Raw genomic sequence first — 27,708 nt, 5'->3', positions numbered from 1 at the left:
TAATGAGTTGTCAGTAATTACTTTATTGAGCATTGCAAGGTGCACAGCATTGTACATAGCTTGAAAATGTCCAATTGGCTTTTGTTACACCCTCCAGAAAGGCTTCCCTAATTTCCATGGTTTTGTGGGCTTTCTTCCTGTGCTCCAGGGGGCACGTTCACTGCAGCACCAGCCATGATATGTTACAGGTTATCCATTGTACCGTGTATTCTCCTCCACTAGATTCCTGAACTCCTCCAAGATGGGATCCGTGTATCGCTGATCTCTGCAACTCTGCAACCTCGATGTTCAAAAATGCATGTTTTACAGATGAACGGCTGACTGAATGACGAGTGCTTCATTCTAGTTCCTTCTCCCAACTCGCTAGTCTGCATGGAGGTGGAAGTGCTGATGGTGAGTGAGAAGCCGACATTCAAAAGGCACAATGGAAAACAGGAGTGTCCAAAGGCGTGGCTGATCCACAGACTAGAAAATTAGCTCCGTAATGAGGAAGAGTTGGCTGACCTCTCGTGGGCCTGAGAACATAACACAGCCACAGAAAAGTCTTCAAGCCAGAGACAGGGTTCATCGATCTGGAGTCACACCTCAAATTCTCATCTCAAAGCCCAAAGTAGCTTGGTTGGCAAGGTCAGCAGTCCAACCACCTGCTAGAGCCAGCTCCGGTAAACGAGAGGCACAGCCAACCCTCGCGGTCCAGAGTGGAGGGTCTCGGCCACCTAACCTTAAGGATATATTTTGCTTTATTATTCATTCCCAGATTTCACAAAAGGCCACACAAGAATAAATAAATAAGACACTAAACAACTACAGATGAGAAAGGAGCCATTTCCAAATGGCTCTCAAGAAGCAGTTTGGATGCCCTGTTCCTTGCATGGTGCCAAGAGGCTCAAGCTGCCACGGATGCCCCCTTTGGGCCTTGTCGGTATGCAAATATATACCATGAGGGAATACAGATTCTGCGGGAGGCAGTAAGCACGAGGCCGTGCGTGGACGGCTAATCATTTCATCACATAGGCTGAATCCCGTTGATGAGTCAGGGCCTAGACTCTGGTTGATGGATGACGGAGAAAGCCCTGCCAATGGTCCAAGGAGGCAGCTGAGTAGTAACACACACGCACACATTATCTGACATCCCAGGTGTGGCAGGACAGGTACAAAAGACCTTGGCTCCTGGTCTCTCATCAGCTAGCAAAGAAACTAAAGGCAAACCTGGCCCCTCCCTGTGCCTGGGTTTCTTCATCAGTTCGGGGTTTGGCCAGACCATCTCTCTTGTTACTTCGTAGATTCCCTTCCCTTCTGCCAGCAGGATTCTTGATCCCTTAGTACCAAGGCAAACCCTCACCCCTTACTACCAAGGCGTGCACCTCCACGCCGCTGAAATAAAGGGGAGCCCAACTACAGATGTTCACATTCACGAACAGAAGTGTTGGTAAACTACTGCTCAAGATTCTTGGATAAATCTAGTGCATATCCCCCTATCATGGACTAGTCCGGTGTTCATAATCCCCAACATGGTACCGCCAACTGGTCAGGAGAGCTACGCTTCTACTGGGTGCAATTCAATTATTTTTCAGCAAAGTGTAAGTCACTACACTCACATTTCTTGTCTACTGACCAGCTAGCCCATTATTCTCTCCTTGTTGCCTTTCTGGATCCCAGGTGTTTGCAACTAACTTTCAGATGAATGGTACCCTGCACTCCCAAGATCAGCATTTTACACTTGGCCCCTTTCTACCTCACGGCAACTCTTTAGAACGTTCAGAAAAATCCAGATGATTCCAGCTCAGCTGTGGAAGGCAGAGCAAAGTTTGGAAGATACTGCTTTCTCTTTCAGGGCATGATTTAAAATGACAAGTGCTTGATTAAAAAAAAAAAAAATAGGGATTAGCTCTCAAACCAAACTTGCATTAATGGGAGACTTTTCTAGCCTCAAACACACTAAAAAATTATTTCCTAAGACATAGTGATTCTTATTCAAGTTTATATGTATATAAACTTAGATATATACGGATATGGAATTATAGCTAGAATAGTTTTTCTTTTGTGGCTCTTTTATATACACTTCAACCAAAACAATCATTTAAGGACAGAGGTCTGAGTGCTTTATGGTAATGGGGTACTTGCCTGATATACAACAAAGCCTGATCTAGAATATTAAGGAATACAGATTTTCATATTAGCTTAACATGTCAGTCTTTGGGCCCATTGTTGTCAGCCAGAAATTTAATCTACATCAAGTTAATCCAAGCTTGGCTAAGGATGTTCTCAGACCTGCAGCACCTACTCAGAGCAGGGCTCCGACCCTTGCGTTCTCTTCTTCACACCTGAGAGGACTGTACTACACTGTTCAAAGGGCGAAAAAATTTCGCCCTTACATTCAAACTCTGTTATGTCACATTTAACATAACATGCTTATCGTTACCTAAAAGAAAAATGCAGCAAAATTCATCTTTGGAAGAAAAAAAAAAAAACACACAAACAACCTTACGGGTCCTTGGAAGCCATGGAAAGCTAAGGGATAGAGCAAATTCTTTATCCCTAAGAAAGTGATTTCAGCAGGGGACCATGTCTGCACATTCCCGAGGTCAGCCGAGTTGGAGAGAAAGAGAAGCAAATGAAAACGAAATCAATCCACAGCATCTCTAGCGGTTTGCCCTCAAGTCTCAGAGAAGAACGGAAACAAGATTCCTTTCTCCTTTGCTTCAAAACTCTTTGGATTCAAGTTGCCTTCTAATTCTTCCCTCCTCTGTAATTCTTAGTTATCACAAATGAACACCAGAGAATCTCAGGTGGTCCACCCATAGCAGAGTGAATAAAGATTCTAATGCTTTGGAAGTCTGCCCACACCACACAGATGTCCTACACATAATCCCAGCCTCAACCTTTCCCTTAGGTCAAGTCTAAATTATACCATCTTCCTTTGCAAAAACATGCAAATACCCCTACCAACGCTCAAAATAGAGTGGTAATTGACAGTGAACAGAAACCCATTGCAAAGACAAAATATTCCAGCTTTCTCTACTTAAAAAAAAAAAAAAATCAAATTCACTGTAACTGGACATGACTGGTTTTTTTTGAGTTCTAGAACTCCCCAGAATTGTCAAAAGTAACCTTATAGCCAATCCTCTTGCAGATACTATAAAAAACCTGGAACAGGCCACCCATAGTACCAAAAGCGGCGTCAAAGAGCAAAGAGATAGTGCCACCGAGGCCCACTGCAATGTCCCTGCACACAATCGGAACCGCGCCTATGGTGTGCACAGGGAAAGCGGCCACATCCACAAGGACTCGGACGGGAATGCCCAGGACGCGGCAAACGGCCTTGAGCAGGCAACAAAGGATCCGCAGAACGGCCCTGATGATTTTGACCATGACTTTGAGTACCTTCCAGGGAATGCTGGCCAGCTCTTCCCCAATGGCCAAGAAGTAGGAGATGGTGGCCGAACCCAGGCGGTAAAGGCAACTTTCTATGCCATTAATCACTTGCTTGGTAACAAACCACAGGAGGTACATAATGTTCTTCAGGATCCCCACTGCAAGATAATAAAGTAACTGGAAAAGCTTGATGACGGGGGTCACGAGCAGGCCCATAAACTTGCCCCAAAAGCTTCTCCTCTCCTCAGAGGCCTCTGGGGGTAGCAGAGCAGATCTCTCGCTCTTTGCGCTAGAGCGGGCACTAGCGCCCTCTTCCGATTGCACCGCTCGCTCTTCGTCCTGGACCTGGTTAACCATTTCCAGGATTTTTTTCATTCTCTCCGTGTCTTGCTCGGTTTCGCCGCAGTTGTCCCGGAACAGCTGAGGGTTAAACGGAAGCAGTTTCTCCAATTCTTTCACCATCACGTCCTCTATGACGTCACCGTCCCGGGTGTGCTTGACAAAGCCCATGGCCCAGCCGCTGCCAGGGACGGCACAACAGGCTGCCAGCCAAACAAACGCAGGGACGGTCACTTTGCCATGAACTCTCTGGTCTGAGGGCACAGCGCCTGTGAGGATATACAGGTCTTCCCCACCGCCACACTGAGGGCCCAGGGCGCGGTCCATTAGGCTGTTGAGATTCATGTACCACCGCTCCCGGAAGGACGGGGTCATGGGAGCTGCATTTGTGAGAGCGAACGTGGCCACGTGGAAATCACTGCCAAGGGAGAACGGGAACAGCTGTCCTCTTTGGTAATCAGAATCCACGTAATCTGCACTCAGGGCCTGCTTGCTCCCCAGGTTGTTCACGGAGGCGATGGCATCAGTCTCATCAGTCCCCTCCTCCAGGTTGCTGGCGGGATCGTCAATCTGAAAGAAGAGAGCAAGGACTGAGACGCGTGCTGTTCACAGCGGCGACGGTGCGCTCGAACCCTTCCGCCAAGGCTCTAGAGTCCCTACGGCACGAGCCCTCCTCGCGCTGGGGTTCGGGAGCGCTTGGTCCTCTGGTGCACACACGCTTCATCCTAATATCCCATGACACTGGTGTTTGAAAGTGGCTTCTAACTAGACTGTTTCCTGTTTTCTGTCCTGCGTACACTCCACCTGGGTAGAACTGCTCTGTGATAACACCTTCTCACACGCACACCCACGCACCCGCACATGCCTGCGCTTGCGCACGCGCGCTCCCCCCGCCCCCCCCACACACATTGGGTATTACATTATGAAGTCACTTTACCATACCATTTATAAAACATTAAATCCCAGCGTCTTATGATAGTCTGCTAGCTGACCTCCACTGACAGAAATCCCCATTATGATTCCTATGTCTTGTCTTAAAACCAATTTTTTTTTTAATTTTTTTTTCAACGTTTATTTATTTTTGGGACAGAGAGAGACAGAGCATGAACGGGGGAGGGGCAGAGAGAGAGGGAGACACAGAATCGGAAACAGGCTCCAGGCTCTGAGCCATCAGCCCAGAGCCGGACGCGGGCTCGAACTCACGGACTGCGAGATGGTGACCTGGCTGAAGTCGGACGCTTTACCGACTGCGCCACCCAGGCGCCCCTTAAAACCAATTTTTTAACCTATGACAAAACTCTTCTGATCCCAAGGTGACGAGTATTTTAATGTCATCTGTTACAGCATCATCTGAAACTCTATCGAGTAAAGGCAGCAAAACAGCTTCCCAGCATCTCCATGCTTGCTTAACTCTGCAGAACAATCAAGTATGTCTTGGGAGGCTCCACTTTGTGAAGGAATGTCAGTGTGTATGGAATTAAAATACCTAACTCAGGTATGGAAAGCCATACTAGAAATAGTAAGAGTATTTGATTGAGAAAGTCTAATATATTCTTTGACGTGCTGTCATGTAAAGGGCAGATGTATTTTTCCACACTCTCTGCATAGTTTAATGATCTGGTTATTGCCATGATTATAAATTACTGACAACACTGCTCGCTGAAGACAAAAATACGCCTATGATGTAAGAGGTGATTTCAGATTACATTTCTGGGTGACACTTGTCCTTTTGCACGCACCACTTCATCTTACTCTTTGGTTTCCCAGTGGAACCTGTGGATGGAGGAGCAGGTACAAAGCTCTCTCTGTAATCCACCTCCCGGCTGACCTGGTCCCCCTGGGCCACCCACGTCATTTGATATAGTTCCTGTGTTTAGTGGAAAATTTTTTTCCTAATCACATGTTAAGAGGTTTTAGAAAAATGAACTCTCCCCCTCCACCAGCATCCTGCCCCATAAATAATCTTATAATAAATTCCTTTTTCAAATTTAGTACAAGGAAAAAAAAAATTGTTTCTCTCAATGAGTTGGCCTTTATGCCAGACAGTAAAAGCTCTTAAAACCCATGGGATTTTTTTTGTGTATGTGTTGGAATTAAATGACAGGAGAGTTTCAATTTTCTTGCCAACATGCATGTAAGAAAAATAGACTGATAGAAAATTGCAGAGGAGCACCGGAGGGGAAATATTCACCCATTCAGTAATATTTATTAAGCGTATATTATGTGGGACCAGTACTATAGAAGGAAGCGTTAGGACTGGTAACAAAAACCACCACCACGGCCATTAACACTTAATGAGCCCTACACGGCACAATTCAAAGAACTTTACATGTATTACATCAGTGAGTGGCTATGCTAAGTACTCACTCATTTAAACTTACAAAAAAACTAGGTACCATGACCACCTTTTGACAGATGAAGAAACTGAGGCACATCAAGATTAAGAAGCTTGCTCAAGGCCACACCGTGAGTGGTGGCATTACCATGTGAATGCAGAAAGTCCAGCCTCATGGCTGGTATCCTTAATCACTACCTTATTTGCCTCGAAACAGGCCTTCACATTAAGAAATTCACCATCTACTTAGGAAAACAAGACATAGGTGCAAAGTGAAATAGGAAACCAAGAGAAAAACAACAGTGCAGTGTGGTTTATGTTAAATGCCAAATACATGCTATGAAGAAAAAGAACAGACCAATTTGAAAGGAAGGAAGGGCACAATGAATGCAGTCAACGATGACTTCTTCCTGAAGAAGGCAGAAGCTGAGGTGGTATTAGGAGGATGTGCAAGACTTGGATAAATTCAGAGAAACAGAAAGGTCAGCAAGGCTTAACAAGACTTCTACACCAAGGCGTCGGGGCAGAGACCAGCAGCCGGTGAAAATCGGATTCTGACTAAGGAAAAGTGAAAGGATGGATTGGAACCGGTGGCAGGAAGCAGATTATAAATGGTCTGATATACAGATAACTCATCACAGGATAATTATCACTACCACCTAGTGAATGCTCACTGCATACCAGGCACCGTGGAAAGCTCCATACAAAGCATCTTTTAAATTTTTTTTAAAGTCCTTATTTATTTTTGAGAGAGAGACAGTGTGTGAGCAGGGAAAGAGCAGAGAGAGAGAGGGAGACAGAATGCAAAGCAGGCTCCAGGCTCCGAGCTGTCAGCACAGAGCCTGACGTGGGACTCGAACTCACGACTGTGAGATCGTGACCTGAGCCGAAGTGGGACGCTCAACCCACTGAGCCACCCAGGGGCCCAGTACGAAGCATCTTTTTTAATCCTGATAGGATCCCCATTACCTTGGATGTGGCCAAAATTGTAAAGCAGGTTTGCCAATGACTACCCTTTGGAAAGCACTGAGCTGCTGCGTTGACTCCATAACCCTCCCAGCGAGGTGTTATCATCATCTTCGTTTTACTCGCAGAACACGAAAAGTTAAGCAGCAGGTACAAGGTCATCCAATATGTAAGCGCCAGGGCCAAGGCTTACACCCAGCTTCTCAGACTCCAAAACCCCAGCTCCGCGCCAGCAGCAGTCCATGCCTCTGGGTAAGGAAGGGAACAGGAGAGCCGCAGGGCAGCCATGCTGGAGGACAGGCAGAGGACAAGAGACAACTGGGAAACACAGATGGAGCCGCAGGAGAATCAGTCATCTAGTGTCACATCAAGAGTCAAGGAAGGAGAAAGCTTTGGCTACAGAAGATCAACAGTGTGGCACCTGCCAGAGGGGAAATGGAAGGATGGGGACGAAAATCAAGGCCTTCGATGATTCCAGAATCCTTAGTGAGACTTCAAAGGGCGATGTCCACAGAGGACTGGGGAAGGAAGACAGGTGGTGGAGGTGGCTGGACAGAGCGAGAGCGGGCTGCAGACCACTTGTTTGAGAAGCTTCAGGAAAAGGCAGGGGACGAGCAGGCCCTTTGCTGAGGAGCAGGTCACGGAGATAAGCAAAGATGGTCTTCCGGCCCCCACACACCACCGAGGGGAAGGGGCATTGGGAGGGTGGGGCTGCTCAGGTCTCTGTGCAAGGGAGCACTTGGGGGCTCAAAGGCATCTATCTCAGGGGCACAGTGTCACTGAGCAGAGCCCCAGTCCCTGAGGGTTTCTGGGCTGTGAGGTCCATGCAAACATCAGGGACATGAGTCACCTGGTACAGATTTGCCACAGGGGAGTCTGTCACTGAGTGGGGAAGAAGAGCTATTTGTCGACAGTGACAACGGTCCACAGGAGGAGAACAACAAACATGGAGGCTCGGCAGCCATACTCTGCCCCCCTCCTTCCCCCTTCCTCTTGCTCTCTCTTCTCAACTCCTCTAAGGTTGCAATCATACCAAGTTCACAAGCACCTTCTCTGCAACAGTTCAGAGGCCTGGCAGGTACAGGGAAGCTCCCTTAACCCCCTTCCCAGCAGCAAGCCTGCACAAGGGTTTTGACGAGACACAGGGTCCCACAGGGCCAGAAGACCAGGAGGTCAGTGAGGGTCCCGGTCAAGACCTCCAAGACCAGTCAGGGGGCTGTGCCATGGGGCAAGAGAGTGGCTGCAGCCCTGAGAGTGTGCACAGGGTCCCGGAATGTCCCAGAAACACAGTGGCACGGAGGCTTTGCAAGAGGGCTGGGATGCCCAGGTGGGGAGGATGGGAATGTGGGGGAAGCTCATCACTAGTCACCAAGATTACTTTTTTTTTTTTTTTTATTTTTTTTTTCAACGTTTATTTATTTTTGCGACAGAGAGAGACAGAGCATGAACGGGGGAGGGGCAGAGAGAGAGGGAGACACAGAATCGGAAACAGGCTCCAGGCTCTGAGCCATCAGCCCAGAGCCCGACGCGGGGCTCGAACTCACGGACCGCGAGATCGTGACCTGGCTGAAGTCGGACGCTTAACCGACTGCGCCACCCAGGCGCCCCACCAAGATTACTTTTAAAGAGCACACACACAATGGATCCAACAGAAGAAGATACTGGGATTGGGGAGGGGGCGGTGTCTGCATATGCAGGAGAACAGGCTCTTGGGCATTTGTTTCATATATTTTTACAGACTGTAAGGAGCACGAACACCGGCATCATCTCTCTTCAAGTTTATTTATTTTGAGAGAGAGGGAGAGAGAAACCAGGGGAGGGACCGAGGGAGAGGGAGAGAGAGAATCCCAAGCAGACTCCACGCCATCAGCACAGAGCCTGATGCGGGGCTCGATCCCATGAACCGTTATATCATGACCTGAGTCGGATGCTCAATCAACTGAGTAGCCCAGGTGCCCCCAGGACCATCTCTTGTACTTCGTCTGCATAAAGCATAATGGAGACTCTGCGTATTTTAGGTTGTTGGTGGGTGTTGCTTATTAGTATTCTGGTGGTGAGGACACCAATGCCACAGGGGGATGGGACAGCAAAGGGAATGATACTGGGAGCACATGGAGAAGAGTCAGCCGGGGGTGAAGGGACCTCTCCTGAGAACATGGCGGGAAGGGGAGGGGACATGGGGAATTGGTATGGGTCAGTTCTCTGCCGTAAGTGGGGACATGGAGGCAGAGCGTCAGGAGGGCAGGGAAGGTCTGCCAGCCTGTGGTGGTCACCGTGCCAGGGAATTCATGAGAGAGGGCAGGAAAGACGCTGGAAAGAAGGGAAGGCTCCATGGACGCCAACCAGGATGGGGACAGACCAGCTGTGCTTAGGCCAGAGTTATAGTCTTTATACTGCTTTTGTGCACAGCCGTGACCCACAGGTCAGGGACAGGTGCAGAGAAAGAACTGGTGGGATTGAAGTGGGGCGGCCTTGGCACTGCAAACAGAATTGAAGCACCTCAGAGTCCAGGTGGGCAGGGACAAGAGGGCGGCAGGTGGCAGCCACTGGCACTGCTGATGGAGAGACTTGAGTGGGTGCGAGCGCAGGTGACGAGCAAGATGGGCTCAGGGGACGTGGACCGGGGAGGCTGGGGAGTGGCAGCCAGGTGTGGCTGAGGGGGACGGGACACAAGTGGATGGTCGATTTAGGCAAGCAGAGACAAAGTGGGGGGACAGCTGGCAGGCACTGAAACTATGTTCCTCCATCTGTCCGTCCCACTATACTGAAGGGTACGAGACAGTGCCCGATCACCTCTGTGCTCCTGCAGCCAGCACAGCGGCCCTTTGCCATCGGGGAGTGACCGGCAGTTATTGCAAGAGTGACCTCATTTGACCTCTACAACAATCTTCTGATGCACATCATCTCTTGCAATTTGCAGATGAGAAAGAGAGGCTCCAGAGAGGTCAGCTCGTCCTCTGGTTCTGCTCCACGATCCGCCGCATGGAAAAGGTGGTCATCTAGAAGGATCATCAAAACGGTTCTGGAACTTTGTGATGATTCCGAAAGGGGTGGTGTTTCCTCCCCCTGGAGAATCTTAGCCTGAGGCTAGATAAGCTCTCGGCTGGGCTGATTCAGATAAGATCCTGTGATCAGCAGAGACCCCCCGTGAGCGCCTACCTACTCTGTGGGGACAAACAGGCTGTTCTTTTGGGAGTTGTTTTATTTTCAACAAGAGTTAAGTAATTGAGCAGAACAGCTGGTATTCCGATTTTGCTTCTGCGCTGAACTATGATACACACACACATACACACACACACACAGGGACATTAAAAAGATGCTATCATCCCGCTGCCCACCACGAAGTGGGTAAGAGGGCCCCTCCTTACAAGGAACATGAGTGCAGCTGACAGCGGTGACATCGGATGATCTTATCAGACCTGGAGCTGGATGCGCAAACAGGGCCTCTGCACAGTCACGCGCATCAGAATGAACTAGATCTGAGGCCTTGGGTGAAGTCTGAGACAAGGTACTTGCCATGGAAAATATGCAGCTCGAGGAAAGAGCTGCCTTTCAGAAAAGTAGCAGGAGGCTGGTGAAGCCTCCATAGCAAATGAGGGGCGTTTGAGGAAGGACAAACCGTAAGACCTTTCAGCTCTCAGGAAGGGAATAAACAGTTCCGGCCCACCCATTTAAGAAGAAAAAAAAATCCTCCCTATTTGGCATCCAAAATATTCTCTATCCCCTTGGGAACAGAAACAGCTTTAGAAGACCTACTAGGATTTTTTTCTTTTTTCTTTTGAAAGAGAAACACAGGGCTTTTCATTTCCTGACCAGCCCTTTTGCACTCAGGCAGGCCTTGGGGTGCCCTCCGCCTTCCTCCCTGTGAATCACCCTTCCTCTGGGCCCCCAGGGCCGCTCACACACCTTCCTGCCTGGGGAGGAGCAGGCCTTCCAGCTCTCCTGGTGCTGTGCACACAGTAGGTGTTCGGCCCATGTCCAGGGTGTGGAGGTACAAAGATAAGCTGCGTGAAGGGTTCTCTCCCCCCGAGTCAGAAGATGATGGAAAAGAAAGAATCAAAGGATGTTCCACTTCCATTTCAACCTTTTCTTGAAAATTAAAAAAAATCAAAAAAAAAAGGGGGGGGGTTAAAAAATGCACCGACCCTAAACTGGCAATACACAGCCGGGCCAGCAAAGGACGCCTGAGGGGAGGCCCATGGGTGGCCTCAGGGTCAGACAAGCTCCCGTGGGACTCCTCTGGCTCCTCCTTCTCATGCCTAACTCCAACTTTCAATGTTTATTTATTTTTGGGACAGAGAGAGACAGAGCATGAACGGGGGAGGGGCAGAGAGAGAGGGAGACACAGAATCGGAAACAGGCTCCAGGCTCCGAGCCATCAGCCCAGAGCCTGACGCGGGGCTCGAACTCACGGACCGCGAGATCGTGACCTGGCTGAAGTCGGACGCTTAACCGACTGCGCCACCCAGGCGCCCCCTAACTCCAACTTTCAAACTCCTGCTGGGAGTCTACAAAAGTGCCCGAGTCCTTTAAGACCTTTCCAGAACTGCAGTACCTTCTCAGGTTACATCATCCCTGGTCTTCTTTGGTTTCCTTCCTCATTACTCACTGCAGCCTGTTTTCCACTCTGTTCTCTGCTTTCTTTTCCAGAGCAATTATTCTTAGCACTTGACTGTGGGGTACGGAATTCCAAAAAGTCTGTTAAGTTGAGACATTTCTTCCGTTTCTAACTTTTTCCACCTTCCGAGTTCAGACAAGATTAGAGGTTCTTGGGTCTGGCTGCCTGTCACAATCACCTGGAAGTTTTACATAAAATATGTCCAGGCCTCGCCCCAGACCAATTAAATGAGAATTCTGGAGTAGCGAGAGGGCTGGGCATCTAGGATGTTTTTAAAGTTCTCCAGATGATTCTAAATTGAGAACCCGCTGGGCTAGATCTTTATCAGATTCTCATTCATCATATGGGTCCCTGGTGGCATTCACTCCTGCCCAGATAGCCACTACAAGAAATGAGTGCTGTCTCCTTAAATCAGTAGTTTTCAGAATTTAGTTTGTGTTAGAAGCACCTTGGTCCCTGTTAAAAATGCAGATTCTTGTGTTTCACACCAGAGATATATTCAGCAGGACTGGAGTGGGGTTCAGAAGTGCATTTTTAACACCACCCCAGGTGATGCTGATGAAGGGGGTCCATGAACCCCACACCAAAAAACAAATGTTTAAGTCACCCTTGGGTAGTGCCTAGATGGGCTTAAAGATTCACATGAAGGGCGCCTGGGTGGCTCAATCGGTTAAGTGTCTGACTTCGGCTCAGGTCATGATCTCGCAGTCTGTGAGTTCGAGCCCCGTGTCAGGATCTGTGCTGACAGCTCAGAGCCTGGAGCCTGCTTGGGTTTCTGTGTCTCCCTCTCTCTCTGCCCCTCCCCCACTCGTGCTCTGTCTCTCTTGTTCTCAAAAATAAATAAAACATTAAAAAAAATTAAAATAAAAAAAGATCCACATGATCCTTGCGATTTGTGAGAGTATTATTCACAAATTGCAAGAGCTGTGATGACAATACCAAGGGAGAGAATAAAGTATTATAGGGCCATTTAAATCCTCCACCTGTTGGAGCAGTGAATATTCTGATCATCAAACTGTGTAAACATGGATTTCCTACCTTATCCATCCACAGAATAAGAAGTCCTTTTTTGCTACTTATACTCTTTTGAGCAGATCTCACTATTCTAACATCTTCAATAGTATCCTATATTGCCTGGTTAAATGGCAAACAGGTATATTCGGAAGGCCTCCCCACCCCCTCCAATCTCTTCTCTCAAATCTTCCCTTTCATTCAGCCCAAACAGGCCAATCCGTTCCCAACAACGTCAGTTATATGGATGTAACATGAGTGTTTCCCTGCTTCCCCCTGTATGGGCACCCATGACTTCAGTGGTGGGGGTGCCTCACCACTCCTCTCTGCTGCTTGAACTCCTCCTGGGTGCTCAGGCCCAGCCCCAGCCTCACAGCCCCCATGCCGGGGGTGTCTTTTGGCCTCCCTGATCCTTTCTCCACTCCTCTCTGCCCTGCTCTGTGCCCCAGGAGGCTGGCTCACATCATCTGAGCTCTCATGCCCTCTGGCTTCTGCCTGGAGCAGCAACGGAAGGGTAGGAAGAGAGAGACCAGAGTATTTATTCCTTGGCTCCCCCTGCACCTGGCTGCTGCAGCTGTGGCTCTGGCTGAGTTTCTGGCCAGTCATGGCTCTCACCAGGCTCCCCGCCTGACCCCAAGGGCTTGGGATGGTAACAGGTCCCTGCAATGGCTACGCCCCAGGCGCTTTACCCCGTCTTGCTGACTCCCTTAGTTCTCTGTAAATCGTTTCTTCATTCAATTCTGTCAGTTAAACTACTTTGAGAGTTCCATCTGTTTCCTGCCAGGACCCTGGGTTGAGACAGCCTCTGTGAGTGCTTTCCCAAGATCACAGCTCACACAGCCCTGGGAGGATCAATTCCACCTCAGGGCCTCTGTGGCATGAATTACACACACAGTTGGTACACAGAACCAGTTCTGTTGAGTAGTGAAGGTCCCTCGAGTAATCTAATATGGCCGCCCAAACCAGGCTCCCGCAACCACCAGGTGTATCAGCCCTCGTCAACATGCCACAGTCAACTTCTGTTTCTAAATTAACTGAGAATTTCAGATACTATCTCTAAAAACAGCATTTCTTACCACATGACCTCCTCCTCCTCACCCCCTTGCCAGTCACAACCAAGGGATGGCCAATCTGGCCAGCAACCAATCAGATGGCTCTCTTAGGTTTTTAATCCAACATAATCCAAGTAACTCAGAGACAGACAACAATTAGAGTATGAAGGTTGCTACATGCAGTTTAGAGCTGGTAGTCAGGCTGACCCATGGGAAAGCAGGAAAACTAGTTAAAAGAGGAGAGTAGGATAAAGACCCTAAAGTCTGTGGGACCATTTGGTTTCTAGAAGTTTCTGAGCTCTGGTTCCTTTGAGGCCTGTGTGTACCTCCGTTGCTATGTCTGTGAATCTACCAGTCATCTGTTACAACAGCCCTACCCTTCACCTGAATAAGTTTGGGTAAGTTTATGATTCATGCACCAACTAGCCTGAAGCATCAGGAGAACCCAGCAAGCCCCCTGTGGGAATTGGGGCAAGAACCTTACAGACATGGAACTTTCCAGACACCTGGATTAAATCTCAGGAACAAAGGAAAGAGACAAGGCTGTCCTGGTTCCAGAAGTCTCGGAACAGACCAGAGGGGGCACCCCACAGACCAGAGAGAAGGAACTTCTACTAAATTCTTCAAGAAAGAATGCATCAATGGGCTAAGTAACATGGAGGACAGCATAGGAGCCACAGAAAAGGCTGAGACCAGTCACAAGAAAGGTAGCATTGGAGCAGGAATATGGATTTTTGGTTTTTGTTTTTGGCCAGCTCGCATTTTATTAGAGAAATCCAGGATTACAAAGGACTTTAGAGTTAACCTTTGGACCCTTCTTTTTACCGAAGGTGGGTACAACACTGACAAAGCCCCAGCTTTGTTGGTTTTATTGCATCTGCTGCTTGGCCCGACCTATCTTCCTCTTCCATTTGGCCACCTTAGGAGTCTGACCTCTCACTTTCCTATCACAGGCCAGGAAACCATTTCAGAAATAATACTGGGTCAAACCTAGGAGTATGGTCAGCCTCATCCCGGTTGTCTCCAAGGCAGGCATGGTCTGGGAAGCAAAGGTGACTTGTTCATTCAACGTGCTTAACGTATATGTAGTGAGGGCTTGGACACAATGCAGAGTGGCCTTTGTACACACTGTCACACCGAATCTTCGTCACTCCCCCATGGAATTGGGACAATTAGCCCCGTGCCACAGATAGGGACTGAACTTGAACTCCCTGAGATTCAGTAACATTTCCAAGGTCACACAGCTGATAAATGACAGAGCTGGGACACAGCCCAATTTTGTCTCCCACTAAGACCCATTTTCTGAACCACTCTGTATGCTCGCTCAGTCTTTGCCCTTTCAGGGCTAACAGTCTACTAGGAGAGAATTAAGCTGGGGTCACGATCTGCCTTCCTACCTTACGTAACAAGTTACCTGCGGAAAGGGGCTGGGGCTTGTTCCATGACCACGTCTTAGATTCCTAGTTCGTGGCTTAGTACTGGTAATTGAATAAATGGTTTTGGCGTGGAAGAGAATGACGACACCGGGGCGCCTGGGTGGCTCTGTCGGTTAAGCGTCCGACTTCAGCTCAGGTCACGATCTCGCGGTCCATGGGTTCGAGCCCCGCGTCGGGCTCTGGGCTGATGGCTCGGAGCCTGGAGCCTGCTTCCGATTCTGTGTCTCCCTCTCTCTCTGCCCCTCCCCCGTTCATGCTCTGTCTCTCTCTGTCTCAAAAATAAATAAACGTTAAAAAAAAAAAAAAAAAAAGAGAATGACAACACTAATCAAAGAGTCAACCAGGAGCTGGGTACCTGACTACTCATACTCTGCAGTGTTAAAATTCTAGACCCGCTGATCAGGAATGAGTAAGTGAATGAGCAGGTAAGAAACGGCGTGGGCTTGTTTCAATCACCGAAAACCCCTGTAATTCCATGCCTACCTCTTAAACCCCAATTCGCTGTCAGGGAACAAATGTGTGATAAACTCTTGTCTCTGTCTGACTGGCTGTGACCACATTTATTACGTACAAGAAGAGAGGAAAAAGTCAAGCACTGGCCTGTGGCAAGAACAGGGGAGCAGAATGGTACCTAATACTGAGAGCAGCAAAAGCAACAGTAATGGGCCTGGTCAGTGAGCCACTCAGGCATGGAACTGAGGCTGAGATATCACCACTGTCAACCAATTTCAGAGTCACCCTCCTCAGAAAACCGGGAAAGGCTCAAAGCCTGTCTCCACGCAAGATTACGGCTATAAGAGGGGCTCAGTTGGGCGTCCATCTTCAGCCCAGGTCATGGGCTTGAGGTTCACGAGTTCGAGCCCCACATTGGACTCTGCTGTCAGCACAGAACCTGCTTCAGATCCTCTGTCTCCCTCTCTCTCTGCCCTTCACCCCTGCCCCCCAAAAAATAAATTTTAGAAAAAAAAAAAGAGATTACAGCTATAAAAAACAGCCTTTCTCCAAAGCCAACTGGCAAAATCCACCCTTCACTTTAAAGATCACTAGAGAAGAGGACTTCACAGCCCTCGGACCCTTCCCCACGGTGTCATAACTCTCGCTGTCAGGAAATGGCTTATTTGCATCCAACCTAAACCCTCCTCAAACTATTAAATCTTATCCTTGTGTTTTAAGCACAAAAGAGACAGCATGTGCTTCTCAACGCTGTGTAATAAATATGATTTAAGGCTAGTAAATCTGCTCTCGGGCAAGATCATTTCCATGTGTTGGACCTTTCCTCCTGGGTTTTATGAACATCGCTCTTCTTCGAGTTCCTCTCGATGTGAGACTACACGGCAGCATGGCTGAGTGACAGAACACCAGGTGAGACATGAGGAGAGCTGTCAGCTCTGTCACCTCCTTGCCTTGTGACTTTGGGCAGGCCAGCAAGTCTCCTCTAAGAAGAGAAGGATCACCGCTGCTCAGGAGCACAGGAAGGGAGAAGAAGGTAAGATTATTTCAGGCTGTCCGTGAGTTACCTAGATGCCGACTTGAAAGAAATAGACTTTGCATGTGGAGGCCCCAGGCCTTCTATTTCTAAATGCAATAAATTATTTTTGTGTATGTGCAAATTCACTCATCCAGAGCCCCTCCACTCTCCCACTCCATGGGTATGATGGTTGTTTGAGGGGCGTGCTAGAGTCCAAAAGGGCCCTGAGCCTTGTTGACTAGAATAAAGAGTAGGAGTGCCTCCACGCGTCTCTATGTGTAACAGAAATCTCTGGAATGTTAGCACACACGCACGCAAATTGTGAAGATTAGTTCGTTATCTGCATGAAATGAGACCCTTTTCCTTATATACTTCTAGAACGTTCGAAAAATATTTTTACCATAAGCGTATGTTATGTTTGTAATCCTAAAAACCCTTAACATGACAAATAGGGGCCATCACCACACACAGCTGAGATGTATCTCGGGCTGCCGGGCTATAATAGGAATAGGACGGCCCGCCCAGCGTTCGAATTTCACTGTTGCTGTTCAATCCATATTCGCAAAGCGCTCAGCATTCAGCGACACTCCTTAATTACCGCCCAAGTGCTGGCATTGGGCTAGACCGTGGGGCTGGCAAACTACAGCCTGTGGGCCAAATCCAGCCCACCACCAGTTTTCGTAAATAAAGTTCCCTTGGAACACAGCCGTGCTCGTTCACGTATGTATTGTCTGTGGCTGTCTCTGTGCTGTAACAGCCCAGCTGAATCGGTGCATCAGAGACTACACGGCGAACAAAGCCTGAAGTAGTTACTATTTGGCCATTTATAGCAACAGTTTGTCGGTCCCTGCGTTAGAGGGCGAGGATTTGACAGCAACAATAGCCCTGCACCCTGCCCTCACAGACCTTAGAGTCTAGCTGGGTGGCGCTCAGTTAGTTCCACAAATAACTGTGCAACTGTGACACGCTAGCAAAGAAAGGTATGTTTGGTACTACTAGAGAGTATTCTGGGCAGCTGACCTGTTTGGGAATATCCCAGAAGACGAAAAACAAAACCAAAACAGCGGGTACGGAGGCCCTATGATGGGCGTGAAAAAACAGCAGCACCACACCCCACAGAAGTAAGCCAAAGTGGCTAGAAGTAAAGGCCTGGCAATGTGTGTGACACCAGATAAGGCCGGGCGGGGAACAGGAGCCACGCGTGCCGGACTCCGGAGACCACGATAAGGCCTTATCTTTATCTGAGGAGAAATGGGGAGCCTTGGAGAGTTTCCGCTGAGGCTGTTGGAGGCACGATGGGATTAATGATCTGAGAGTATTTCTCTGGCTTCTGAGTGCAGTAAATTCAGCGATGTGGGTAGAAAGGGTTAACCAATGGGGAAGCTGCTTTGCAGAGCCCTAGAGGAAGGTGAGCAGACTTGGGCCTCCAAAGTGCAGAAGGCAGGGGTCACAGGAGTGAGGTCTGTCCAGCTGAGGTGCAAGAGCAAGGTCACAAACCACACCAAACGGTGCGCTTGGCCATGAAGGAGGCCTCTGTTGTCATGGGTGCCACGGCTCCAGATACAGTGGAGACGCTCCAGAACAAGTAAAGGCGTACCAAGGTTCACAAACCCGGCTTTCCCTTCCCCGGCTTCCATGTATCTGGAGACTACAGTGGATGCCCAGTCTTTCAGAAACATCAACAGTGGCCATTTCCTTACATGGCCCAGTTCTAGCATGCATCCTGGCCAATCCACTCAAAAAGGTGATGTGATATGGGTTGGCTTCTTCCCTCAGTTATGAATGTTATGACAAGGGGACTTCCGGAAACCAATGTTGCCATTGCCCAGACACAGCGGGAAGGCTCGTTGGCCAAGCTGCGTTAAAACCAGGTTACCTAGGACGTAAGGGCAAAGGTGAGAACTTGCACAGGGGAAGGACTCCAGTTTACTAACAGTCCTAAAGGCAAAAAAGGAATTTCTGTACTTTTAAAGAGGCGGGGTGTGCTGAGTTGGAGCAAAGTCCCTCTCCTGGTCCCAAAGCAGGGTGTAATACATTACTGGGCTATGCAGTTTCAGAATGTGCTGGGCTCAGCCTGGCTTTCCTTCTCTGGGGAGCCAGGTTGGGTGCACCGGAGGGATTCTCGCACTCGCTAGGACCGACGGATGGATGAGTGGGTTCTCTCTCTCTGTTCCAGAGGTGGGGCTCTGGAGGGTGTAGTTTGCTGGCACCTTTTCCCTCAGGCAACTGGCACCTGGTCCGGAGCTGGGCTGTCAGGCTCATGCGTGGCACCCAGCCCACCTCCAGCAGCCAACAGCTCCACGCCCCGACAAGACCCAAGACCCCGCCCTTATCCTGGCCACGCTCACCGAGACTCGGGACGATCCTTGTGGTTTGAAGGAGTTTTTAGGTGATCCACTGGGGAATCACCTTATAGAGAATGTCTGCTTGCATAACGGCCATAGGAATGCCCAGGACGGATCAGAACGGAGCAAGACTGCAAAAGGAGGCAACAGCGCCCTCAGCCCAATGAGGCACTTACAGATCCTGGGACCTGCTGTGGCTATAGGCACAAGGGTGCTCCTGGATGCTGCGGGCACTGATGTTCATTGGCATGTGGCAGTGGGGCTGGGAACATGCTCTGTTGTAAAAAATCCTGATGGGGGCGGGGGGGGGGGGGCCGGGGTGGCTCAGTCAGTTAAGCATTAAGCTCAGTTAAGCTCAGGTCGTGAGCTCGCAGTTCGTGAGTTTGAGCCCCGCATCGGGCTCTGTGCTGTTAGCGCAGCACCTGCTTTGGATCCTCAGATTAAGTGAGATTACGTGTGAAAACACACCTAGAAAAGTGCCCTGTGTGAGTACTCAGAGTTCTAGGCCCCCACCTGAAGCTCTGCTCAACACCCAAAGGCATCTCACCCTTAGCACATCTAACACACCAGCTCCTCCCTTAGTATCCTCACCTTATTCACAGGCACCTCCATTCTTCCAGTTGTTCTGGCCAAAGTCCTGGGGGTTATCTGTGACTCCTCCCTTTCTCTTGCTCTTGGCTCTTCCTTTAAAATATACTCTGAGCTAGAAAGAATGCCAGCCCCGGTGGTCCAAGCCACCACCATCTCTTGCCCCAATTGTTGAAACCACCTAGCTAGTCTCTCTGCTCTGCCTTTGAACCCTTACGGTCTGTTCTCAATGCAGCAGCCAAAATGACCCTATTAAAATGTAAGACAGAGCACGTCAAAAACCCTCCACTCAAAGTGGGCACCATGGTATCCCATCTCATCCCATCTCACTAAGAAACCAAAGGCAGGTTTCTTACAAATAGCCCACAAGGCCCGAAGTGATGTGCTATCTCCCACACCACCTCTCTGACCTCATCTCCTGCTACCCTCCTCATTTCTTCTTCTCTCGACACATTGGCCTCTTTCTCAAACGTGAGGAACACTCTTGCCTCAGGGCCTTTGTACTTACTGTTCTCTGCCTGGAACATCCTTTCCCCAGATACCTGCATGACTGGCTTTGTCACTTCCTTCAGGTGTGTATACAAAGTCACCTCCGCAGTGATGTCTCCCCTGAAAGCCCTTTAAAAACTTCACCTTTTCCCGGATAGGTCAAATCCTCCCGCCTTGCTTTATTTTTCTTCGCCCTTTCACTATTTAACATGCCCTGTCTTTTATTTATTTATTTTATAATCACCTGTGCTCTCCAGTAGATATTAAGCTCCACGAGAGAAGGTATTTTTGTCTGTTTGATTCACTGCTCTATGCCCAGGGCCTAGAAGAGTGCCTCACACATAGCAGATGCTCGAATAAATATTTGTCGATTTAGTGAATTAAGTGACAAAGGGCCCAGGGCTTTGTTAAAGCATTAGGTGTCCCTGCCAACTGAAAATCAATCAAAACTCAAGACCAATCATCCCTAAAATTAAGGTACAAGTCAACTGGAACATGTAATTTAACTTATATTTTCAAGTACTATGTCAGCCATCTGTTTACTCTCCAAAATGAAACGTACCATATTTCTCCTTTTGACTGAAAGTATAGAATGTCCTCAGCCTGACCTCTTTTGATTGAGCCACACTTCTGTCCGGCACTGGGTCAATAGAAGCATGGCTGGAATACTAATGGTGCTTCTATTTTTGGTTCGCCCCATGAGTCGTTTCTTTTTTACTTTTCCTTCCTTTCAGTGGCCAGATATATCAGCAGGCAACAGATCATTGCTGCCATCAGATGTCAAGTTCTACAGAATCAAAAGGGTACGTGGCCACCCAGGAGACACGATCTACACCTTGAAGGGGAAACCATTCTTGAACTAACAGTGATTCCAAGAGCACGGCCAGATCACGGGAAGCAAAACCACTGGCAAATGGGAGGATCTCTTTTCTCATATTCTCACTTGTACTTTAAAAGTTTCACTGACAGTTAAAAGGAAGAGACGTTTGAAACCCAAAGAATACAATCCTTAGTCAAGGAACGATCCATTGAATCACGAGGAGCTAATAATTGAGCTACTGACAGGCTGACACAGGGATTTTCAGAATGGTCCATTAGAAGCAAAGCCACAAAGCATCCGGAGACCTAGATGAATTCAGTAAAGGAACAGCCCCAGTCAGTCCATTCGGAATCTGGAGAGAAAATACAAACACTGGATTTGGGAGATGGTACAACAGAGTGGAAAGGGTAGTAAGAGCTTGGGAATCCGACAGCCATAAACTCTAATCCAGGCTCTGCATCTAGCGGCTTGTACACAGTAAGGAATCAGTAAATGATAGCTCCTTTCTGACCTATCCAGATTTAAGTGTGAACACTTGACGAACGGTGTCCACTGGGCTGTTTGAGGACAAAATATCCCTGAAATGTTCCGCCAGTGTAGGGCAAGTACCTTAACTTGCCCCTGAGGATGACCACAAATCAGACGGGAAGGCTGAATTCAAAGATGAGGAAAAACCCAGAAAAGGAAAAAAATGCAAGGCAAGGTAGCCTGTGTGACTCTGGCTTTTGCTATCTGCGCCCTGGTAAGGAAGACATCGCGAGTGACTGACTTGGGAAGCATCCCTCTGAGTAGGCGCTTCCCAGACTTCTCACCCGGGCTCAGCACAATAGATTGCAATGCGATTGCTCACTGTTTGTTTTGTGACAACACACCTCTTGGTTACTCGGGACAGGGAGGATCTCAGAGGCGTGGGTTCAAGCCCCACACTGGGTGTAGAGCTTCCTTAAGAAAATAATCTTAAAAATGTCATAGGGGCACCTGGGTGGCTGTCGGTGAAGCATCTGACACTTAATTTCAGCTCAGGTCATGATCTCACAGTCGTGAGATTGAGCCCCACGGCGGGCTCCGCACTGGGCACGGAGCCTGCTTGGGATAGCCATCCTTCCACCCTTCCTTCCTCTCTCTTTCTTTCTCTTTCTCTCTCTCTCCCCCCTCCTTTTGCCCCTCCCCTGCTTGCACTCTCCCTCTCTCAAAAACAGTAATAAAAAAAGGGGGCGGGCTCAGTTGGCAGAGCATGTGATTCGATCTCAGGCTTGTGAGTTCAAGCTTCAGGTTGGGCACAGAGCTTACACAAATGAAGTTTTTCAATTAATAACACCCATTAGAGTAAGAACTTAATAAAGTATACACACTAATATTTACTAAGACCTTACCGTACTCTGGGTACCGTGCCACATGTCTGTGTGTGTTACCTTGTGCATTTGTCACAACCACTCTATGAAAAACACTATCATTGCCTTTAATGTACAGATCAGAAAAACAGGACTGGAAGAATTTAAGGTCCCATAGCTTATAAGTGGCAGAGCAGGGGTCTGAATTCAAGTCTCTTAACTAGAAAGTAGGTATCGGAATTGTCCTGTTTGCTGTTAGAAATGAAAGATCCAGAACTTAATCAAGATTCTAAGTTGTGATGACTGTTCACATTTACTAAGATTTGAAATACGACCTTATCGGACCCTTTAGGAAAACGCTTGTGTAGTTCACCAGAACATACCCTTCACTCCAGAGCCACCGGCATCTAAGCAACATTTATGTGGCCAAATATGTGCTCCCACTGGTCCTACGACCACTGGGAAAGAGAAATAGAGTAGAAATGAAGATCCCCATATAAAAGAGGAGGAGGAAAGCCCCATGACCATTAACGCAGTGGATTCACTGTGAGGTCAAAGGATCTCCACGACGTACCGAAAGAGCATTGAACTAAGAGCAAAGGGTCATGAGTTCAAATCCAAACTGTGTGACATTGGGCACATCAATTAACCTCTCTTCATCTCTCCAACTAAGACAACGACATCAGAGTATTTTTGTACGATTAAAAAAGTGTAAGCTGAATATAAAGCCAGATCCATTCAGTATTCATGTTTAAAAACTGGTAGGATCTTAAATGTCGGCCTCCAGCATGAATTGACAATGTGCTTGAAAGGCATCACCGATACCTTATCCAAAATGTCTTCCATTAGATGGCAAGGAATTGAGAGACTAAAAGGTGTGAGGCTCCTGGTACCATACCAGAAACCAGTTCTCAAGTCTCTGGGGTCTTGACTGGAAGCCTTCCAAACCATCCTCATCACGCTAATGGGATTTTCTCATCTCTTTTTTGCCTTTTCCCCCGTTCTCAATTTAAACCACACTCCACATAAAACCTACAACAACTCTCTGTTTTCTCGGCTTCCTTTTAAAGTTCTCCTTCTGTGCCTCAGAAGATCCCATTTAAATTCTTCCAGTGTGGGCGGATATGGGGATCCTATATCCGACACCAAGGAGCTGCTGTCTAGACAAGAGATCCAAGTCATTTGCGTTCCAAAGGCCAGAGCAAGGACTAATGGGGTGGACTTAGAAGAGGGTTCCAGCTCTCCTTATGGACATGTTTGTATTAGCGGCTGCTGGCCAGCTATGGGGCAAGCCCCTGAAGCCGTACATGTCCCCCCCAAGAAGGCTCAAGCAAAGCGTCTCCCTGACTGCTGCCTGATTGAACCTAAGAGTGAATTATTTTATTCAACACTTATTAAGACTGTCTGTGTCCCAGGCACTTAGGAACATAAGCATGATGAATAAGGGTGCAGCATTCACTTCTCAAGGGCCACTGAGACAGACACATAAGTAGGCAATTCTAAAACAATGTGGGAAGTACAAAAAAGACAGAAATTATTGGAGCACCGAGCAATGGACCAAAATCAGGTGGACAATTCTTTCTGGAAGAGATGACACCTGAGAAGTCTTAAAGGACGGAGGAGAGGAAGAAGTGACGGGCCAGATGGGGGTAGTAAAGAAAGGATTCTGGGCACAGGAAAGGAGCATGGGGTCCCTGGGTGCCTCAGTCATTTAAGCGCCTCTTTTTTTTTTTTTTTTAACGTTTATTTATTTTTGAGAGAGAGAGACAGAGCGTGAGTGGGGTCGGGGCTGAGAGAGAGGGAGACACAGAATCCGAAGCAGGCTCCAGACTCTGAACTGTCAGCACAGAGCCCATCGTGGGGCTCGAACGCACAAACTGTGAGCTGTGAACGCACAAACTGAGCTGTAGTCGGTGCTTAACCAACTGAGCCACCCAGGCTCCCCTTCAGTGTCTGACTCTCGATTTCAGCTCAGGTCATGATCTCATGGTTCATGAGTTGGAGCCTCACGTCAGGCTCAGGGCAGAGCCTGCTTGGGATTCTCTCTCTCTCTCTCTCTCTCTCTCTCTCTCCCTCTCTGCCCCTCCCCTGCTCATGCTCACGTATGCTCTCTCTCAAAAATGAATAAATTTAAAAATTAAAAAAAAAAAAGGAATGAGCAGGAGTGACAAACAGTACAAAAGGAGAAGTACAGACAGTACAGTTTTATGAGAGGCAGGCCAGGCGGCCGGATAATACTAGAACATAGAATGTGAGGGTGTGCAGGAGTGAGAACAAGGCTGGAGCCGGAGATAGGAGCCAGGGCATGGACGGCCTTGTAAAACTGCATCCTGCAGAATGAACTTTGTCCTGTAGGTGCAGGGCAGCCAACACCTTGAAGGTTTTAAGCACAAGAGTGCCCAAGTTTCTATGATCTTCAAGTTCGGAGCTTGTTTTTCCCAAGGGAAACTGCAGGACAGCTATGAAAGGTGCTGAATTGGGCTGTGGGAGCCTCGGGGCCAGGGCCGCCCTGACTGACTCATTACCCAAGGCAAGCACCGCGCTCCTTTGGCCTCCTGCCTCTCCCTCGCCAGTCTGCTCTTGGTAAAGCTGACCTCATAAAAAGGTGATGTGGGCACAGGGCAACTCAGCATTACCAAGTGCTCTGAAGCAGCCAGAGGCCCACAGCGAGCCCTGAGCATGGTTCTGCAGCCGGGACCCGGGCGGGGAGGCAGGCCTCCGGGAGCAGGCAGCAGTCAGGTCTGCCGCAGTGTGTCCCGAGCCGCCTGCAGCTCCTCCTCCTCCCTCCCTCCTTCCTTCCCTGCTTCCTCATACCCTCTGGCTCCTGGCCCACTTCACCGAGGCTGAGGCCGGGTGGGAAGGGGACCCAAGCCCGTCTTGCAGAGGAAAACATCAGCCACTGCCACCTTTCTGAGCTCCCCGGCTGGGACCTCCGGCCTCCTGTACTGTTTCCAAACCACTGTTCATCTCAACGCTTCGAGATGCCATTTGGAACAATTTCCCCCCTCCTCTCCCATCCCCTTCCTCATTTCCTGCCCCGGGGGCTCCACCGCCTGGATGACTCAGTTCTGCCCACGAAACCTGCTCCTTTGTGACTCCTTCTGTAACTGCATAAATGGCTCTGCCTCACTACACCTTCCTTAATCACTCCTTCACACCCGACCTCTCCCTTCCATTATTTCCCTTTACTCTGAACACTTGAGCAGACTGGCAGCTGCGTTCTTCTACTAGTTTAGTAATCCCAACCCCTCCCCACGCACTAACCCCTGAAGCTGCCACTCTCACTCTTGATGTTCCTCCTCCTTTCTGTCTCTCTTCTGAACTCTGCCTCATCCTTCCAGGCACAGCACCAATGTCACGCTGACCCTAAGGCTTTCCCCTATCACCCTGGAGACAGGTGAAATCTAGTAGGATTTTGTTTACCTTTATGGGTTTCGCTTATGTCCTAAAAACAGCTGGTACTTATATGCCAGGCATCTCTTAGGGAACTTTATATAGTAACTCATTTAATCCTCAACACCACCCCATCATTAGCTCTAAAATAACCTGGCCAAGTTTACAGCTAGCTGAGAGGAGCTGATTCTCGAACCCACGCAGCCCAGCTCTCATCAGCTGATTCTTCACCTGCACACTAGGAAACCTTACAGCTCAAGGGGCATCCTCTGTTCTCCTGGTACCCTAAGAGCCTGGCACCCAGCAGGTGACTGATGACTAAATGTGCTCTGAATTGAACTGAAATTTGTTTAGCGTGCCTCCCTGTGTCCTCCTCGCCATGTGTATGGTCTCCTTAAGCTGTCCACGAGACCCTCAAGGAGAAAGGACTAGATCATCTGTTTCCTGACAGGGGCACAATGGTGACGCATAATGATCTGAGGGATATGCAGAGAGCTCGAGGGGGTGCAGCTGAGGGCAAACTAAGTTTAGATCAATATATGTCTTAGGTGTGTACAAGTGAGAAAGGTTTTTTCCAATGCCTGATCTCATAGGCCCTGACATCATAGGCTATGGAATGGACACGGAGAGGAAGGTAAGAAGACTGAGGTGCAAGCGTGCAGGAGACCCGGCCAAGCTCTCAGAGCTAGAAATATCTGAATGACATTGCAGGGATTACAATCCAGGGCTCTGAATGAAGCACCTGAAAGCCAATCTGTTCGCCCATGTGGTTTTGGCCAGCTGTGACTATCAGCAATGAGTGGGTTGAGTGGGTAGCTCTGCTCCCAGCTGGGGTGGGGGGGGTGGTCTTGGTAGCTGGGGCAGGTGCAGGAGACAAGGTGGGAGGACGGTGAGAACTGACCAAAGGGGAGCCTGGCTGGGTGTGCAGGGAGGGGGGTGGCTAGGCAGACCTGGGGCAGGATGTATTAAGGCAGTTCAGCAGGGCCTCTGGGAACCTTTTACAGTGTTCGGTCACCCTCACCCAACAGTACAGAACACTCATGACATGATTTCCACGTGGTCTGATAACGTAGCTAGGAAGAGTCAGGTAAAACTTGTCTGCCCTTCCCAATAGTTGGACAGTTTCCCTACGATTTGTAATTCTGCCATTGCATTTCTACAGATATGTGCCTTTATGGTCCTAACTCAACGCAACTTCAGACCGAATGTACTCGATGTCGTGTGCACAAGGGGTTTTTAGGCTCAGGTGGCCTCTGCAAAAGAGAAGCTTTTCCATAGTAGAAAGGGCAGTGAACACCTGCCCCATCTTCCCGGCTGGGCAGACTTCCACAAGTCTCTTCACTCCCCGGGCCTTGATCTCCTCTTCTGCAAAATGGGCATGAAAATGCCCACCCACCTACCCAGGCCCAAAGAACTGTGGCAACGACCTGCGCCAAGGCCTGGGAGCTCCCAGCCGAGGCTTTCGGCTGATCCGAAATGGTCAGTCTCACGCTCCTCACTGGTCAGGAAATGAATGAGACACTGCAGATGTCTACCCCGAACTGTAGGGGAGAACCACTTCCCACTGGGGGCCTCGGGGTGGACGAGGGCGGCGGCGCGGCTTCTCCGGAGGCTCGCGGGTGGCCAGGCTCTTGCCGTGGCTTAGGGGTGGGGGTGGGGTGCGGCGAGGAGGCTCGGAAACCCGGGGTTCCTGACCTAGCGGCGAAGACGCGGGGCCGCCCATCCCCGCCCGCGCCCCCGCCCGCGCGCTCGCCCTCGCCGCGGCTGCAAAGCGCCCTCGGGGGCCAGCCCCGCGCCCGGGCTCGGGCACAGCTCGCTCACCTGCGGCTCCACCAGCCAGCGGGGCTCCGCGCCGCCAGCCGCGGGGCGCGCCGCGCGGAACGCCGAGTACACGGGGATGCGGTCCCGGCTGCTGTACAGGGTGGCGAAGCGCTCCGCGCCCGCGGAGCGCTGACAGATCTTCACGTGGGCCTCGGCCGCCAGCCCCGCTGGCGGGGTCCCGGCGTAGAAGAAGCGGTCACATTCGCCGAAGCCGGCTTCCTCCTCGCCCACCAGCCGGCCTTCCAGCAGCGCGGCCAGGGCGAGGAGGCTGCCCAGCGCGAGCCAGCGCGCGGGCCGCATGGCGGCCTCTGCGAGCGCGGC

The 27,708-nt window shown here is 49.4% G+C and overlaps 1 protein-coding gene and 1 long non-coding RNA gene across 2 annotated transcripts; one reads left to right on the top strand and one right to left on the bottom strand.

The window, feature by feature from the left end:
- On the bottom strand, positions 1–27,702 carry ENDOD1 (endonuclease domain containing 1). The gene is made up of 2 exons (XM_040489676.1): positions 27,388–27,702; positions 1–4,284 (listed from the first exon to the last, which is right to left on the bottom strand). Exons 1-2 carry the CDS (start codon positions 27,685–27,687, stop codon positions 3,082–3,084), a joined length of 1,503 nt encoding a protein of 500 aa, XP_040345610.1. The 5' UTR covers positions 27,688–27,702; the 3' UTR covers positions 1–3,081.
- LOC121039445 (uncharacterized) lies at positions 4,291–10,252 on the top strand. The gene is made up of 3 exons (XR_005794800.1): positions 4,291–4,421; positions 5,059–5,209; positions 9,936–10,252. It is a non-coding gene; the product is annotated as an uncharacterized LOC121039445 (long non-coding RNA).
- Positions 27,703–27,708: the final 6 nt, after the last annotated feature.

This window comes from Herpailurus yagouaroundi, unplaced genomic scaffold (genome assembly GCF_014898765.1).
Source record: "Herpailurus yagouaroundi ecotype Mexico unplaced genomic scaffold, PumYag 180, whole genome shotgun sequence".
In the NCBI taxonomy this organism is placed as follows: Eukaryota; Metazoa; Chordata; class Mammalia; order Carnivora; family Felidae; genus Herpailurus; species Herpailurus yagouaroundi.
This window is presented reverse-complemented; position numbering and strand designations above follow the sequence as displayed.